Source organism: Scophthalmus maximus, chromosome 21 (assembly GCF_022379125.1).
Source record: "Scophthalmus maximus strain ysfricsl-2021 chromosome 21, ASM2237912v1, whole genome shotgun sequence".
Lineage (NCBI taxonomy): Eukaryota > Metazoa > Chordata > Actinopteri > Pleuronectiformes > Scophthalmidae > Scophthalmus > Scophthalmus maximus.
In genome coordinates, this window is record NC_061535.1 from 14,767,154 (window position 1) to 14,783,461 (window position 16,308).

A 16,308-nucleotide genomic window follows, 5' to 3' on the forward strand; every position below is an offset into this window, starting at 1 on the left:
TGAAATTGTCCTACAATAGTGGGGAAATAATTGCCAGAGATCTTCGCACACAAGATATATTTAGTTCATGTCAGTGAATTATGACGATGGAAACGAGAACTAATCATCAGTTGTCAAAATATTTGCTGATTGCTATTCTGTCCATCGACTCATTGAAATGAATCAACTCATCGTTACTTTACTGTACATGTTCTAGTAGAACAGCTGAAACGAAGGAACGATAGTGTTCCATTCCACGCGGCAACAACAAGCGTGTCCAGACGTGCGCATCACTTTTAAGTGTCCTCTGGAAACACTTCCGTTTTGTTGCGGGTCTATTTTGTAGCGCGTATTCAATTTGATGATGTGTCGCTGCAGTGCTGTGAGCTGAAGTATTCCATGGTGAATAGCTCCAGGTGTGTTTCCTCTCCCGTCCAGGAAGGTGGACTTTTCTTTTGGTGGCGTACTGTACAATACATCCACACCCCAACTGTCAGTCATCGGTGTCGTCCCCACAGTTTGCGTCACTCCGGCCTTTTACAGTTTCTCTCCTTTGTTCTGTGACTGAGCGCAGAGCAGAGGAGGACTGTTGAGTTTACGATCAGACGTTTTCACTTCGTCCGCGCTGGCGGAGCTGAACTGAATCCAGGACACGTGGGCAAAGCTGAATATTAATTACCAACATTTGCATCACACTCACTGACGCAGAAAAACTGGGGGGATGCAGCGACAAACAGCCGGCGTGAAAGATGTAATGACTGAGAAGAGCTGACAACACAGCTCACGGGAATACAACAGAGCCGTGGCTTTGATCTCACTTGCGGGTCTTCCTGGTTTGGAGTGTGTGTGTGTGTGTGTGTGTGTGTGTGTGTTCTCGGCAGGCAGGGCAGCTGCACGCATTGATTTTTAAATGCAGAGGAGATGGCTTATGGATCGTCTGTCTGAGAAGAGCTGAGCACTCATTACCTCACTCTCCAGAGTCTGCAGCAGCGCCGGCACACACACACACACACACACACACACACACACACACACACACACACACACACACACACACACACACACACAACCTCTGTGGCAGAAGGAGCGAGTGTGATAACCGGCATGAACGTCACAAGGATGTGAGGATGAATATGTTATAAAGCTGTTAATGAGTGAGTTAGGACTGTTCCACTGGCTTAACGGAGTGTGAAACGTGTGTGTGTGTGTGTGTGTGTGTGTGTGTGTGTGTGTGTGTGTGTGTGTGTGTGTGTGTGTGTGTGTGTGTGTGTGTGTGTGTGTGTGTGTGTGTGTGTGTGTGTGTGTGTGTGTGTGTGTGTGTCTCATCCTAAACTGGGGTAACGAGGCAGCTTTCTCTCTCTCTCTCTCTCTCTCTCACATCTTGGGTGTGAAACTGACACAGGTTCTTTTCTACTTGTTAGCAGACACAATAACTGCACTAGATCTGTATTCTCCAAAAAGTCATTGACAACTATCACAACACACATTCAAGTGTTCTGAGAGTGTAACACACACACACACACACACACACACACACACACACACACACACACACACACACACACACACACACACACACACACACAGCAAGGCAGTAAATGGTTTCCAGACAGTTTGAGGAACATCGCTGCTCGCCGAGGGACCAACTAACATCTGCTGCCATCTGCTGCTGCTCAGATGTGTGTGTGTGTGTGTGTGTGTGTGTGTGTGTGTGTGTGTGTGTGTGTGTGTGTGTGTGTGTGTGTGTGTGTGTGTGTGTGTGGAAAACATTAGAGCCCGACTGATATGGATATTAGGGAGCACAAGATTTACGATACGGTTATTCGGCCGATATAAATTAATTTTAATCTGCCAAGGGGAACTCTGGGATTTGTCCCAGGATGCTCGATGGCCGGTCCGACTGAACCAGGGAGACATTCATTTTGTGATATAGGCTTTCAACTGATTTTGGGTAAACAGATAAACTCTTGTTATATTGGCATAAAAATGAAATCGCAGTTTGAATCCATATTCACGTTTACTCTGATTTCACCAGTGTTACTTTATGTGACGCTCACAAACAACGTTCTCACTTGATCAATGAGATTATTTGTTTTTCTTTAAATAAATATTGGATTGATAACGGTGGAAAAGGCATATTTTCACAATGAACAATTGACACACACACACACACACACACACACAACCTAGCTGAAGCACTGAATTATTAATTTGTCCCTAAGAAAAAGGCCGTTATCACAATTGTAATGAATTATCTTATTATAGAAGCCATTTGTCATAAATCATCACACGACCTTCCATGTGTCTGTGTGTGTGTGTGTGTGTGTGTGTGTGTGTGTGTGTGTGTGTGTGTGTGTGTGTGTGTGTGTGTGTGTGTGTTGCTCGCTGGCAGATGGTGTTTAATCTTCTCCAGCCATCTGCACTGACTTTCTCTGGCGTCTTTTAAACGCCCACACACACAAACACATGGCACTATACTCTCTTATTCAACATGCTCAGGTGTGTGTGTGAAAGAGAGAGAGAGAGTGAGAGAGAGAGAGTGTGTGTCCTGTCCAGACAAACAAAAGGGCAGAGTTTGGGACGTTTTGCTTTTGTTGTTATTTTGTAAAAGGAGCTTTTTGTGTGTGTGATCGGAACTTAGTGGAAATCCTCCTCTGTGTGTGTGTGTGTGTTAGGGAGAAAGTGTGTGCGCTCAGGCCTAAACACCCAAAATGGAAACCTCTGCCCCACCCACGCTGGCTTAAGTGGATATTGATGGATACAGAGAGAAAGAGGAGATATTGATTGATAGGAAGAGGCACAAAGCGAGGGAGGGAAAGTGTGTGTGTGAGAGAGAGAGAGAGAGAGAGAGAGAGAGTGTGTGTGTGTGTGTGTGTGTGTGTGTGTGTGTGTGTGTGTGTGTGTGTGTGTGTGTTTCTGTGTGTGCGTTGTGTACATTAGAGAAAGCGAGCGAAGAGGAAGAGGAAGAGAGACGTTTGTCTCCTCCCAGTTCACTTTCTGTCAGGATCGGATCAGTTGGTACATTCCTTTGTGGCAATGGGCAGGGTCAGTGTGTGTGTGTGTGTGTGTGTGTGTGTGTGTGTGTGTGTGTGTGTGTGTGTGTGTGTGTGTGTGTGTGTGTGTGTGTGTGTGTGTGTGTGTGTGTGTGTGTGTGTGTGTGTGTGTGTGAGAAACAAGGCATTGTGGGTATTGTCATTGTGAGGTCATGGGGTGTTGATGTAATCTGTGTAACTCGGCGCCGGTGTTCCTGAACGCAGCCCTCTCTCTCTCCAGGAACAGACCAATCACAGAGCGGATGGAACACACACACACACACACACACACACACACACACTGATTTACTATACAAACCATTTTAGGCACTAAAAGTAAGATGTTATTTTTACCCTGGTTGTTCTTTCTTCTCATGGTTTAACAGTCAAGGCCAAACTTTATTGTTCTTGTTCACAATCACGTCGCCTTCAGCTGCCGCCACCACCAGCTTCATCCAGCTGCATCCAGCTGCATCCAGCTGCATTCAGCTTCATCCAGCTGCTTCCAGCTGCATTCAGCTTCATCCAGCTTCATCCAGCTGCATTCAGCTTCATCCAGCTGCTTCCAGCTGCATTCAGCTTCATCCAGCTTCATCCAGCTGCATTCAGCTTCATCCAGCTGCTTCCAGCTGCATTCAGCTTCATCCAGCTTCATCCAGCTGCATTCAGCTTCATCCAGCTTCATCCAGCTGCATTCAGCTTCATCCAGCTGCTTCCAGCTGCATTCAGCTTCATCCAGCTTCATCCAGCTGCATTCAGCTTCATCCAGCTGCATTCAGCTGCATTCAGCTTCATCCAGCTTCATCCAGCTGCATCCAGCTGCATCCAGCTGCATTCAGCTTCATCCAGCTTCATCCAGCTTCATCCAGCTGCATCCAGCTGCATCCAGCTGCATTCAGCTTCATCCAGCTTCATCCAGCTGCATCCAGCTGCATCCAGCTGCATTCAGCTTCATCCAGCTTCATCCAGCTGCATCCAGCTGCATTCAGCTTCATCCAGCTGCATCCAGCTGTTTTCAGAGGATCACATGATCCAACCTGCACAGACACAAACGCCGCGGAGCGTCCGGGGTCCGGTGTCCGATACTCGAATGTTAGACACCAGAATTGGTCCACAGGAAATCATCATGTTTCTCTGGAGCCGCCCACAGGACAGATCCACAGCCACACGGATGTGAATTGATTGAAAAGTATGTACTGTACATACTGTACTGTGCTGTACGTACTGTATGTACTGCACGGTGCGAGTGGTACAGTCAGCGTATAGATTGGTTAAATGGTTTCCCCGACAGGAAGTCGGCTCTGTTTCATTTTCCAAGCTTCGGGAAAGTTTGATGAAAGCAGACACAATGTTCACAAAGCCAAAATAAGCTTATACACTTTTAAATTATGAAATAATTAATATTGAGCGTGAGTCTGTCGACCAATCAAAAACTATTTTGATGATGATTTCACTGTTTCAATAACGGTGTAATTATCTGTAGCTGATTTTCTTTGTGAATATCGTTGTTATTGTTGTTGTTTATTGTTGTTGGCTTGACTCACGAGTCAACAACAATAATATCAATATTTTTGTTACAGTCTCACAGAGACGGACAGTTAAAAAAATATATATTTTCAAGCCTCTTAATGCATGAGGGAACATTTTCATAGCGACAGTGTAGGTCAGGATCTTCGTACCTGAATTAAAGGTCTAATATTAAAGACCAACAGCAGTAAAGACCATAAGGGGAAGAGGAGGAGGAGGAGGAGGAGGAGGAGGAGGAGGAGGAGGAGACCTCCTCCCCCCACCCACCTCCTCAGATGTCAGACTGACCCGAGCTGGAATTTGACACAGAGACTCGAAACCATCGCTCCTCCTCTTCATCCTCCTCCTCTTCCTCCTCCTCCTCTTCATCGCTCCTCCTCTTCATCCTCCTCCTCTTCATCCTTCTCTTCATCATCCTCCTCCTCTTCATCGCTCCTCCTCTTCCTCCTCCTCCTCTTCATTGCTCCTCCTCCTCCTCTTCATCGCTCATCCTCCTCCTCCTCTTCATCCTCATCTTCATCCTCCCTCTCCTCCTCTTCATCGTTTTATTTGTATTTACAAAATTAATTTCCTTCCATTTACCCTCCCTTTGATTCATCATGAGCTTTTCTCTTTTCTTCCTCTTGTTTCTCTCACTTAGTCTTTTCTTTCCCTTTTCTCCCCATTTTCCTTCCTTTCCTCTTTCCTTCCCTGTTCTCTCCTCTCCTCTGTCTTGACCTTCTCACCTCTTCTTTCTTTACCTCTCCTCTCCTTTCGTCTCTTTTCCTTTCCCTTCGTCTTCTGTCCTCTCTTCTCGTCTCGTCTCTGTGGGAAATCACACTACTTGTCACTCATGGAATCTTGACTCACTTATCATATGAAAGTTTCACAGACAAACAAAGACGAGGCTGATGATTTAGAGTTTGTGTGTGCGTGTGTGCGTGCGTGCGTGCGTGCGTGCGTGCGTGCGCGCCTCCGAGGACAGATGCGTGCCTTCCTGGACAGATGTTGTTGCCAGGGAAACAATGACAGGACATGCTTTAATCGCCACGATGAACAGCTGGAGGGGCTTCCTCTATGTGTGTGTGTGTGTGTGTGTGTGTGTGTGTGTGTGTGTGTGTGTGTGTGTGTGTGTGTGTGTGTGTGTGTGTGTGTGTGTGTGTGTGTGTGTGTGTGTGTGTGTGTGTGTGTGTGTGTGTGTGTGTGTGTGTGTGTGTGTGTGTGTGTGTGTGTGTGTGTGTGTGTGTGTGTGTGTGCGCTTCCCCTGGCGCTGTGTTGTAACAAGTTTGTCAGTTAATCAGTCTGAGCGGCGCTGTGACAGGAGAGGAGCGCGATGAAGACCCTTTTTTTTCACGTTAGGAACTGGCAACTACAGGTACAACATGCACACCCACACACACAGACTCTGTGTTTGTTTCATTGGATGTTGATCTCAGTTTTTTGTTTTAGGTGTGTACGTGTGTACGTGTGTGTGCTTGTGTGTACGTGTGTGTGCTTGTGTGTACGTGTGTGTGTACGTGTACGTGTGTGTACGTGTGTGTGCGTGTGTACGTGTACGTGTGTGTACGTGTGTACGTGTACGTGTGTGTATGTGTGTGTACGTGTGTATGTGTGTGTGTGTGTATGCGTGTGTGTGTTTCAGGTCTAGCAGGGTCTCACGTAAATTTGAATTTATTAAAAATCCAACACCTCCATCAGGAAAGTGTTTGGACGAGCTGGTGAGCCACGAAGATCCCGACGCTGACGACCGAGCTGTAGAGACCTGACCGGTCCGACTCAAAACGATATACAAATTGTACATAAGCAAAAAGTGTGTCAGTCGAACGATAACAAACTGATCAGTCGCTGTTTTTCCAGTTTTGCAGCCCCTCGAATGTGAATATTGTCTCTGGGATCGATAATTGATCAGACGAAACGTGACATTTGAAGACGACAAGAATTTTTGTCAAAGATTAAAAAATGAATCAGTAAAGAAATAAAAATCCTATGTTTTGAAACTGGAGTGATGGAAACAGTATCAAGGCAGATTTATTCATGTTCTTTCTGGATGACCAAGTCAAAATGTGAGAGATTCTATTTTTCGTGTCTGACTGAGTTATGACTCTGAGGAGAAGTGATCTGAATATCATATATATGTATATATTTATTTGATGATGTAGAACTTGGAGAGTGTGATCGTTCATTAGAAATGTCCCCCGTCGAGACGCTTGTGAGCGAGATGTGATTAAGAGGCTTCCAACCGGTAACAGACGACGAGCTTTGATATTCGCTAATGAGCAGAGAGACGGGGGGGGGGGGGGGGGGGGGGGTAGAGAATGAAAGGAATTTGGGGGAGAGAGAGAGGATGGACTGGATGGAGGATACACACAGTGGCTGTACTGTCCAACAGATCACAGTGAAGTGTGTGTGTGTGTGTGTGTGTGTGTGTGTGTGTGTGTTATGTACAGATTACCATAGTAACCTGGTTGGCACGGTGACAAAAAGTTATTTTTTTTCCAAATCAGAGTTGTCCCCCCCGACCTCCTCTCTCTCTCTCTCTCTGTGTCTCTGTCTCTTTCTCTTTCTCTCTCTCTCTCTCTCTCTCTCTCTCTCTCTCTCTCTCTCTCTCTCTCTCTCTGGGTCTCCCATCGTCGCTCAGTGTCTCTCGCCCCCTCCACCTTTGACTTGTGCTGTGAGAGAAGGAGCAGGATTCTGATTCTCTTCCTGTGTGTGTGTGTGTGTGTGTGTGTGTGTGTGTGTGTGTGTGTGTGTGTGTGTGTGTGTGTGTGTGTGTGTGTGTGAGAGTCTGTGTGTGTGTGTGTGTGTGTGTGTGTGTGTGTGTGTGTGTGTGTGTGTGTGTGTGAGGATCTTATCCTGCCAGCTCTTGAATTAATGATGATGTCCTCCCTCTGCGCTCCTCTCCCTCATCTATACTTAATGTTCCAGCTCTGTACTAGAAAAGTTGTGCCCACAAATCACATCCTGCCGTTGCCGAGCAACGCTCTGACCCCTCCTGCGTCGACTTCCTCGTTCCACGTCTTCACTCCTCTCTGAATCTCCTCGGCCCGACCTTCGGTCCGACCTTCACTGTCCACCTGTGATTAATGATTTCTTCTCACCATCGAGTGATTGAATCATTGAATTGGCCAAACACAAACATTTCCCACACAGAAGTTGTTAATGTTGACGAATCCTCGTCCTGACGCGTGTCCGGTTGTCCTCGAACACGCTGCTTGGATTATTCTTCTGTTCTTTTAATGTTGGACTCTTCTCTTGTTGATCAGCGTCTTTCGCGCTGCACTACATTTCCCAGAGATCACCTTGCTTCTCCTGTCGATGCAGTTTGAGTCTGTAGGTGGAGGTGTCTCCTTCTTCTTCTTCTTCTTCTGCTCCACTGTGTGTGTGTGTGTGTGTGTGCGTGTGTGTGTGTGTGTGTGTGTGTGTGTGTGTTAGTGTCTCTGTGTGTGTGTCTCTGTGTGTGTGTGTGTGTGTGTGTGTGTGTCTCTGTGTGTGTGTGTGTGTGTGTGTGTCTCTGTGTGTCTCTGTGTGTGTGTGTGTGTGTGGGTCATTTGATCCTCGGTCAAGGCCAACGGAAATGCACTGTATTCCTCTAACCTGACAAATCCCCACGCTGTGTGTGTGTGTGTGTGTGTGTGTGTGTCTGTCTCTGTGTGTGTGTGTGTGTGTGTCTCTGTGTGTGTGTGTGTGTGTGTGTCTGTGTGTGTCTCTGTGTGTGTGTGTGTGTGTTGTGTAGTGGAGTGTCTATCCGGCCTGTTAATTTGATTGCGTAACAGGCTTATGGGAGGGGTACAGTACAGATTGTGTGGAATGGAATCCTACTCACTCAATCCGTGATAGCTGCTGCCATGGAGAAGCTTTACACACACACACACATGATAATCACCAGGATTGTTGAGCAGCCAGCAGTGTCATGGTCACAACACACACACACACACTCGCACACACATTGGTACTCTGACATTTACTATCAGTTATTCCAATAACCTAAATCCACTTCCCTTTCAAATGAATTCACCAGTAAACATCCAGGTGCTCCTGTCCTGTGTGTGTGTGTGTGTGTGTGTGTGTGTGTGTGTGTGTGTGTGTGTGTGTGTGTGTGTGTGTGTGTGTGTGTGTGTGTGTGTGTGTGTGTGTGTGTGTGTGTGTGTGTGTGTGTGTGTGTGTGTGTGTGTGTGTGTGTGTGTGTGTGTGTGTGTGTGTGTGTGTGAACCAGTGCACAGTGGGGGAAGGCGACAACAGGTGGAGGTAATCCAAGAAATGTCACGCATCCGGTCGCTGGTCTGCCCCTTGGCATTGAGTACATTGTGTACATTGTGTTTGTGTGTTGCTGGTGGGTGGGTGGGGGCTGTGACAGGCCAGGGTTCTCGTGTGGGGGGCCTCTGAGTGTGTCAGACTGTTGCATTGTGGTCCTGTGTGTGTGTGTGTGTGTGTGTGTGTGTGTGTGTGTGTGTCTGTGTGTGTGTGTGTGTGTGTGTGTGTGTGTGTGTGTGTGTGTGTGTGTGTGTGTGTGTGTGTGTGTCTGTGTCTGTGTGTGTGTGTGTGTGTGTGTGTGTGTGAGGGGGATCTCCAGGACACCTGATGGAAACACAGGGTGGAAGGTTACAGCTGCATGTGAGTGGAGGAACAGGGGGAGATCCCTCTTCCCATCCCAATTTGGATCTGCTCCCTCCCTCCTTCCCTCCTCTTCCTCTGGGTATCCCCTCACACACACACACACACACACACTCGTGTGCCTCTCTCAGTCGGAATCACTCGCTGCCTCCACTCAGCGATGACACGCTGCGGGGCCAAGCCAGAGTCGGCGTGCGTGTGCGCGGTCGCCGGCCTCGTCCGGGCGCTGAGGAGTCGGCTGAAGTCGCTGCGACGCCTCCTGCGACCGGCGCAGACCCACTGGGATCAGAACCGGAAGAACAGGGGGACGGTTTTAGGCTGTTGTGGACCCGCACGCCCCCGCGTGGCTGTGAGTAGAGTCCTGCGTCCTGTGCGAGTCGGGCTTTTGGCGGGTTAGTGGGCCGGAGAGGCTGTTGTTGATCTGGATTGGTTGGACTGATCAGTGGCGCTGGTCCAAAGGGAACGTTCACGCGTTCTGTGCGGGATATGATTGGAGTTTACTCTGGCGTCGCGCGGCCTCCAGGAAACAAGCGCGTTGCCTGCAACGTCCGACGGCGACCGGAGCTTTTCACCGTCTCCTCGCCGAGAGCCTCGCACACCTCAAAGCAGCGTGACAAACCCTGAACACAGAGGCAGGTGGTTCCGGGGTCACGTCGCCCTGCGGCAACAAATCCTGGAAAACATGAAAGTAAAGTGTGCGATACATTTAGAGGTCGACACCCAGAGCACGACGAACCGTCCTCGTGCAAATCTATTATATCTCTAACATCTTTTATTCTCCTCTGATCGCTCGCTGGACCTAAGATCCGTTCCAACGGTGGCGTGCGGCCTGTCGTGTGTCTGTTTTCTCTCCGTGTGAAGAGTTGAACTCACAGCTGTCGTCGCGTTCCGCTTTGACCCCGGAGACGACACACGGCCGACGACGTGTGACGCCTGAGAACAGGGAGGGGCGGAGCCTCGTCACGGGCTGTTGTCTTTTTACATTTATATAAAAATAATGTGTGTGTGTGTGTGTGTGTGTGTGTGTGTGTGTGTGTGTGTGTGTGTGTGTGTGTGTGTGTGTGTGTGTGTGTGTGTGTGTGTGTGTGTGTGTGTGTGAGTGTGTGAGTGAGTGAGTGAGTGAGTGGGGTCATGTTACGAAGACCCTCGTCCTCTCTAACACTGACGTGTCCGAACATCCGCTCTGAAAACATTTGCTCTAAAATATCACACGCACCATGACGCTGTGTGTTTGTGTCATGCTGTTGCCCCGGTTACTGCAACATGATAACAAATTCAAATATTTACAACCCAAAGAAAATGTGAGAATTTGTTTTTTTTATTGTTGTGAAGTGAACATATTTGGGTTTTGGACTGTTGGTCGGACAAGTCGTCACATACCAGTACATTACCCTTCTTAACCATTATTTTTCATGATGGATTAATCTGTCGATTAGTTGTTTGGTCCAATAAAATGTCATAAAATGGTGAAACATGTTTGATATATAATATCTTTAGAAGCGTATCAAACATTATCCACTCCTCTCAGACCGTCTAGATCTGCCTTTGTCCAGAAACACGCTTGTGTCGACCGGCTGAGTTCATGATAATGTGATATGATCTGCTGTAATGTGGCCCGTCGGGGACGTCTGCTCTGCTGCGGAGCAGGATAACAGCATCACGCTGATTCCCTCCGCTCAGGAGACGTCGCTGATCACATCTGACGGAGGACGGACGACTCAGGAGCTCCACTCGCCAGAGAAGACGTTTGATGATCGGATGGGATCGGGCTTTAAAGTCGCCTGGAAAACAAATGACAAAGTGAATTAGTCGAGTTTATCTCGATAGAATACAGCAGGTCATTTTAGTTGGAAAGAAAAGATGGAACACAAGGCGGCCTCCTCCTCGTCCTCCGACAGGACAGGTACTATCTCTGTTTTCTGGGCCGGATCGTCTTCTCCTCTTGACTCGTCCTCGACCTCGGTGGTAAAGGTCACGAGGTCAAGGAGGATTCACAGGAGAAGAGAATCTGACTCCTCTGACACTGAACCACGTCGTCATGACGGTGGATGTTGTTGACGCGTCTGTCGTGGTGAAATGACACATTTCTGAAGATGAACTAGAAAAACCTCAGCTGCTCCATCAGCAAGTTTCAGTGGTTTATGATTCATATGGAACAGCAGTGGAAGTTTTAGCTTCAAGTTAAAGGGCCACTCCGCCCACTTACACGTGAAGATGAGTGTACTGGACATCGGGGAGTTGTATTCAACTCGTGAGAAGGTTTTCATGACGTCGTCCGCGGCTCTGCAGAGAGTGACGGACTTGGTTGAGTCGCAGTTTGACGTGTAGGATGTCTGAAGATACGTCAGCGTCGACTCATGAAGCCTTTATTCTCAGGAACGCTGTGTGTGTGTGTGTGTGTGTGTGTGGGGGGGGGATTATTCTTAAATTTGATATGAAGGTTCACTTGAACTCAACGATATTTCCAATTCAGCAGCTCAGAAGACCCGAGGACTCAGAATGACGCTGTCTGTCGCTGCGAAGTGGCAGCTGACGCGGACTCACAGCCGGAGTTTGAGCCTCGCGGCGACCTCACACTGAGCGGCGCCCAGATCTGTGCTCTTTGCGTGTGTGTGGACACTGTGCTCACTTCCTGTGTGTAGTAGCAGGGTTAGAGACACAGGTAGTGTGTGTGTGTGTGTGTGTGTGTGTGTGTGTGTGTGTGTGTGTGTGTGTGTGTGTGTGTGTGTGTGTGTGTGTGTGTGTGTGTGTGTGTGTGTGTGTGTGTGTGTGTGTGTGTGTGTGTGTGTTCAGATCACAGGTGCAGGGTTTACAGTGTTGATCCTGTGATTAAGAGGTGCTACATGAGCATCCTGTCGCTTCAGCTCTGATCCTCCATCTGTGTTCTGACTCACACACATTCACACACACATACTTGCACATAAAGACACACACACACACACACATTTCTCCAGCCATTTCCTCGGACGGTCCGTCAGCGTCTCGGCTCCGTTCGTCGATCGACTGTCGGCGTCTCAGAGGCGTCTCAGAGGCGTCGCCTGCGCTCGTCTCAGTTGGTGATGGTGAATCTCATTTACATCATCATTTACATCAACACGTGACGATGACGTCATGCAGTGTGAATTGCACGTTGACACGCTGAGCGTCGGGGGATCGATGGATGCGAGTGCAGACGTGATGCCTGAGTTTAGTCGCCTCAACCCAAGAAACCACACAGCAACCTTTTTTCAAACAAAATTAAATTATTTAAAATTAAAATGGGTAAAATTTTAATTTTAATCCTTGCACCTTTTACCTTTTTGATAAAAGCATTATTGTGATATTGTGACCTTTATATAAACTGTGTTAAGAGAGGATGAGGAATTTACAGCTGTGCCTCGAGTATCTTCATATTCTGTTACTTTATATATGTGTATATGCTTATACTGAGACTTATTCTGAGACTAATATCATACAGTTGACTCCACAGCTACAGTTGCGAGTCACATTTCAAATTCAAGTTTAAAAAAGCCTTTTTAAAGCATTAAAATAATGATGCACGGCTTCGGAACAAGAAGTGAACGTGGCTCCGTCTCAAATAGCTGCGGTGTTTAAAAAAAACAACGTGAATGTGAGAGTAATACAAATCCATTCATCCAAAATATTATTAGGCCATCTGGCCACGCCCCCTCCTCCCATCGCAGTCCACAACTGTTTACCACGAGGAAGAGAGAGAGGAGAGGACGGTTTGAATAAAGATAGAAAAAGTGAGAAAGAAGGAGGGAGGGGGGAGAGAGAGAGGGAGAGCGAAAGAGAGATGTGTGTGAGGAACGAGCAGAAGCCGGCGCCGGTTCCATCCTGTCGCTTTCACAGTTGACGGCGCACAGGAGCATGTTGGCGCCGCAGAAGCTCAGCCGCAGTCGGAACTACAGGGCCCACAATGCACTGGGACACCCGGCAGCCAACACCTGGGAACTGCAGGTACGGAGAGGGGACAGGAGGAGGAGGAGGATTACGGAAGTAAGAGGAAGCGGGGACAGAATAGGGACAGAGAGCATGATGGGAAAGCAGGAGGAGGATGTTTACAGGTCGTTTACCTGTTTGGTTGTTCTTGCATCGTTACCTGGAGAATGGAGATGATGGGGAAGTTTGAAGGAGGGACGGTGACACACACACACACACACACAGTGTGGCGTCATTAGTCACTCAGCGACAGCGGGAGGCAGGTATTGGGGGTGGCTCCATGACAACCATCTGTGTGTGTGTGTGTGTGTGTGTGTGTGTGTGTGTGTGTGTGTGTGTGTGTGTGCGGGTGCGGGTGCGTCGGGCAGATGACAAACTCAACCTCAACCTGTTGTGTGATTCACCGAGACGTGAAGTCGTCCGGACGATCGGCGTCAGAATATATTCATATTTTAGTCTGAAAATGAGCTGAATCGATGAATTCATTTTCTGTCTGTCGACTTTGTCTCGTGATTGACTCTGCTGCAGAGGAACGTTGAGCTGAAGCGTGGTGAACTTCAGAGCCTGATCGTGTCCATGTGTGTGTGTGTTACAGGATGACGTGCCCATTAAGGAGATCAACATCACTCACCTCGTGAAGGAGGGGTCAGAGAAGGCCGACCCCCGGCAGTTCGAGCTGCGCAAAGTCCTCGGACAAGGCTCCTTCGGCAAGGTGTGTGTGTGTGTGTGTGTGTGTGTGTGTGTGTGTGTGTGTGTGTGTGTGTGTGTGTGTGTGTGTGTGTGTGTGTGTGTGTGTGTGTGTGTGTGTGTGTGTGTGTGTGTGTGTGTGTGTGTGTGTGTGTGTTTGCATACCTGTTGGTGCTTGAGTGTAAGTGGGCCTTAAGTGTGTGTGTGTTTGTAAGTGTGGGCTTCATATCCGCTCTGCATAATGTTTTCCCTGTGCCAGTGTTTGAGAGCCCGTTGCCGTGGAGACGGCATGCCGAGGGCCCTACACACACTCTCGTGGTCATCTTTATGAATGAACCATTAGACCCTGTGTGTGTGTGTGTGTGTGTGTGTGTGTGTGTGTGTGTGTGTGTGTGTGTGTGTGTGTGTGTGTGTGTGTGTGTGTGTGTGTGTGTGTGTGTGTGTGTGTGTGTGTGTGTGTGTGTGTGTGTGTGTGTGTTTACATTAATCTACAAAAGTATGACCAAGGAAATGGAGATAACCCAAACAAACACACACACACACACACACACATATAAATGCATTATAATATGAAATAAAAGTGTGTGTGTGTGTGCGTGTGTGTAGGTGTTTCTGGTGAGGAAGGTCACGGGGCCAGACGCCGGGCAGCTGTACGCCATGAAGGTCCTGAAGAAGGCCACACTGAAAGGTACAAAGATCTTCATCGCTCCTTTCTTTTCTTCCAAGCGTAGCATCACTCTCGTCCTATAAGACAGCCTCATGACGAAAGTGGGAGTTAGAGAAATGAATATTCCGTCTCCACGTCGTATTGAACAACACTAGTCACATCGTGAAGTGTGTGTGTTTAGATCTTTGTGAATCCGTCCAAGAGTTTAAAAAACGCCTTTAACCCCCGAAGCTGTGTGACGAGAGGAACGAGCAGAGAAACTGGAGGAAGACGAGAGGAAACGGTTGAGTTGTACGACTTAATTAACAAAAACACAGACTCAAAAAAAACCAACCTGGTAAAGGTTTAACCTTCGTCGTCAAAGTCGTGACTCCGACACGGAGCTTTTTGTTTTGTCTGCCGCTAAATCGTCAAAATTAAAAATTTAAGACGCGGAAACTGAACTCAGGAGACGGGGGAGAGATTTTAAAATGAATGTTCAGACTCTCTGTGTTTGGATTCTTCCTTTGAGTTTCTGCCTTTTGCCGTGAGTCTCTCGAGCTCCGTTATTAAAAACCGACGGGCTCCTTAAGGTTCCGTCAGCTGACGGACGTTTGTGTGCGTTTGTTTCTGGGGAGTTTTCAGTTTTTATGCCGTTTGCTCAGTCGTCATCGCCCAGAATGGAATCTCTCACCTAAACATGAGACCAGTCAATAAATAACTCGAGTCACACACCATCTGCTGGTGGGAAACAATACAACTCACACTGTGTGTGTGTGTGTGTGTGTGTGTGTGTGTGTGTGTGTGTGTGTGTTTTCTGCTTCCTTCTCTCCTCCCTGACTCCCTCTTTCTTTCTTTCTTTCTTCATCTCTTCTCTTCCTTTTCTCTTTCTCGTTGCACATTTGGTTTCTGCTTCTCGGAGCCACGGTTCAGTTTCTCATCCACTGCCGTCCGGGAGCCTCTCCAGGCAAAACAGAAACCAAATAAGGGAGGATTGTTTTCTTTTGGCTTTTCAGTAAAGAGCTTTATCTGGTGATTTATGTGTTTTCCACTGTGTGTGTGTGTGTGTGTGTGTTTCCAGTGCGTGACCGGGCCAGGACAAAGATGGAGCGAGACATCCTGGTGGAGGTCAACCATCCCTTCATCGTCAAACTGCACTACGGTGAGTCAGACGGCAACAGGGAGCCGCCTGATGAGTCACACACCAGCAGGCAATCAGAGCGCGTCGCCCCACAGACATTCGTCTGACAGGAAACTTCCTCCCAATTCACCTTCTTCCTCTCTCTTTTCCTTCCCTCCTTCCTCAGCGTTCCAGACGGAGGGAAAGCTCTACTTGATCCTGGACTTTCTCCGAGGAGGAGATCTCTTCACTCGTCTCTCGAAGGAGGTAACGCGAGACACTTCCTGCGTCTGTGGTCATGTGTGGGCTTATATCGTCTGCTGTGACCACGCCTAGTAGGAGACAGGAAGTGGACACTGGCACGTCTCACAGCACCGGTGCAGCTGGTGCCGCGTCCCCTCTGTACAGAGGATCTTTGATAACAGCTGATTCAGCTCATGGGCACGACAAAAACAAAACGTCCGAGAAAAATCTACACGGAAGAGATTATAAATAAGAGGTGTGTGTGTGTGTGTTGCAGGTAATGTTCACAGAGGAGGATGTGAAGTTCTACCTGGCCGAACTCGCTCTAGCTCTCGATCACCTTCACAGCCTCGGCATCATTTACAGAGACCTCAAGCCTGAGAAGTAAGAGCACATGTACACATACACACACACACACACACACACACACACAGACTCGTGCTGCAGTACACGTTTCATTCAGAAAACAACAAAAAGTGTTTCTGTCGTTTCAGCATCCTCCTCGATGAGGCCGGACACATCAAGCTGACCGGTGCGTAATA

General features: G+C 48.0%; 1 protein-coding gene across 2 annotated transcripts in view; it reads left to right on the plus strand.

Annotated features, from left to right (window-relative positions):
* The window catches only part of rps6ka3b (ribosomal protein S6 kinase, polypeptide 3b), a 31,075-nt gene that overhangs the window by 6,328 nt on the left and 8,439 nt on the right, over nucleotides 1-16,308 (plus strand). The window contains exons 1-7 of one of the 2 annotated variants that reach the window (XM_047329759.1): nucleotides 12,945-13,088; nucleotides 13,666-13,782; nucleotides 14,364-14,445; nucleotides 15,485-15,565; nucleotides 15,711-15,790; nucleotides 16,044-16,150; nucleotides 16,261-16,298. In XM_047329759.1, coding sequence (XP_047185715.1) covers nucleotides 12,999-13,088; nucleotides 13,666-13,782; nucleotides 14,364-14,445; nucleotides 15,485-15,565; nucleotides 15,711-15,790; nucleotides 16,044-16,150; nucleotides 16,261-16,298 — 595 coding nt within the window. In that variant the 5' untranslated portion in view covers nucleotides 12,945-12,998. Of the gene's footprint in view, nucleotides 1-12,944; nucleotides 13,089-13,665; nucleotides 13,783-14,363; nucleotides 14,446-15,484; nucleotides 15,566-15,710; nucleotides 15,791-16,043; nucleotides 16,151-16,260; nucleotides 16,299-16,308 lie in introns of those variants that run through there. The other variant, XM_035619864.2, reaches the window with a different exon arrangement.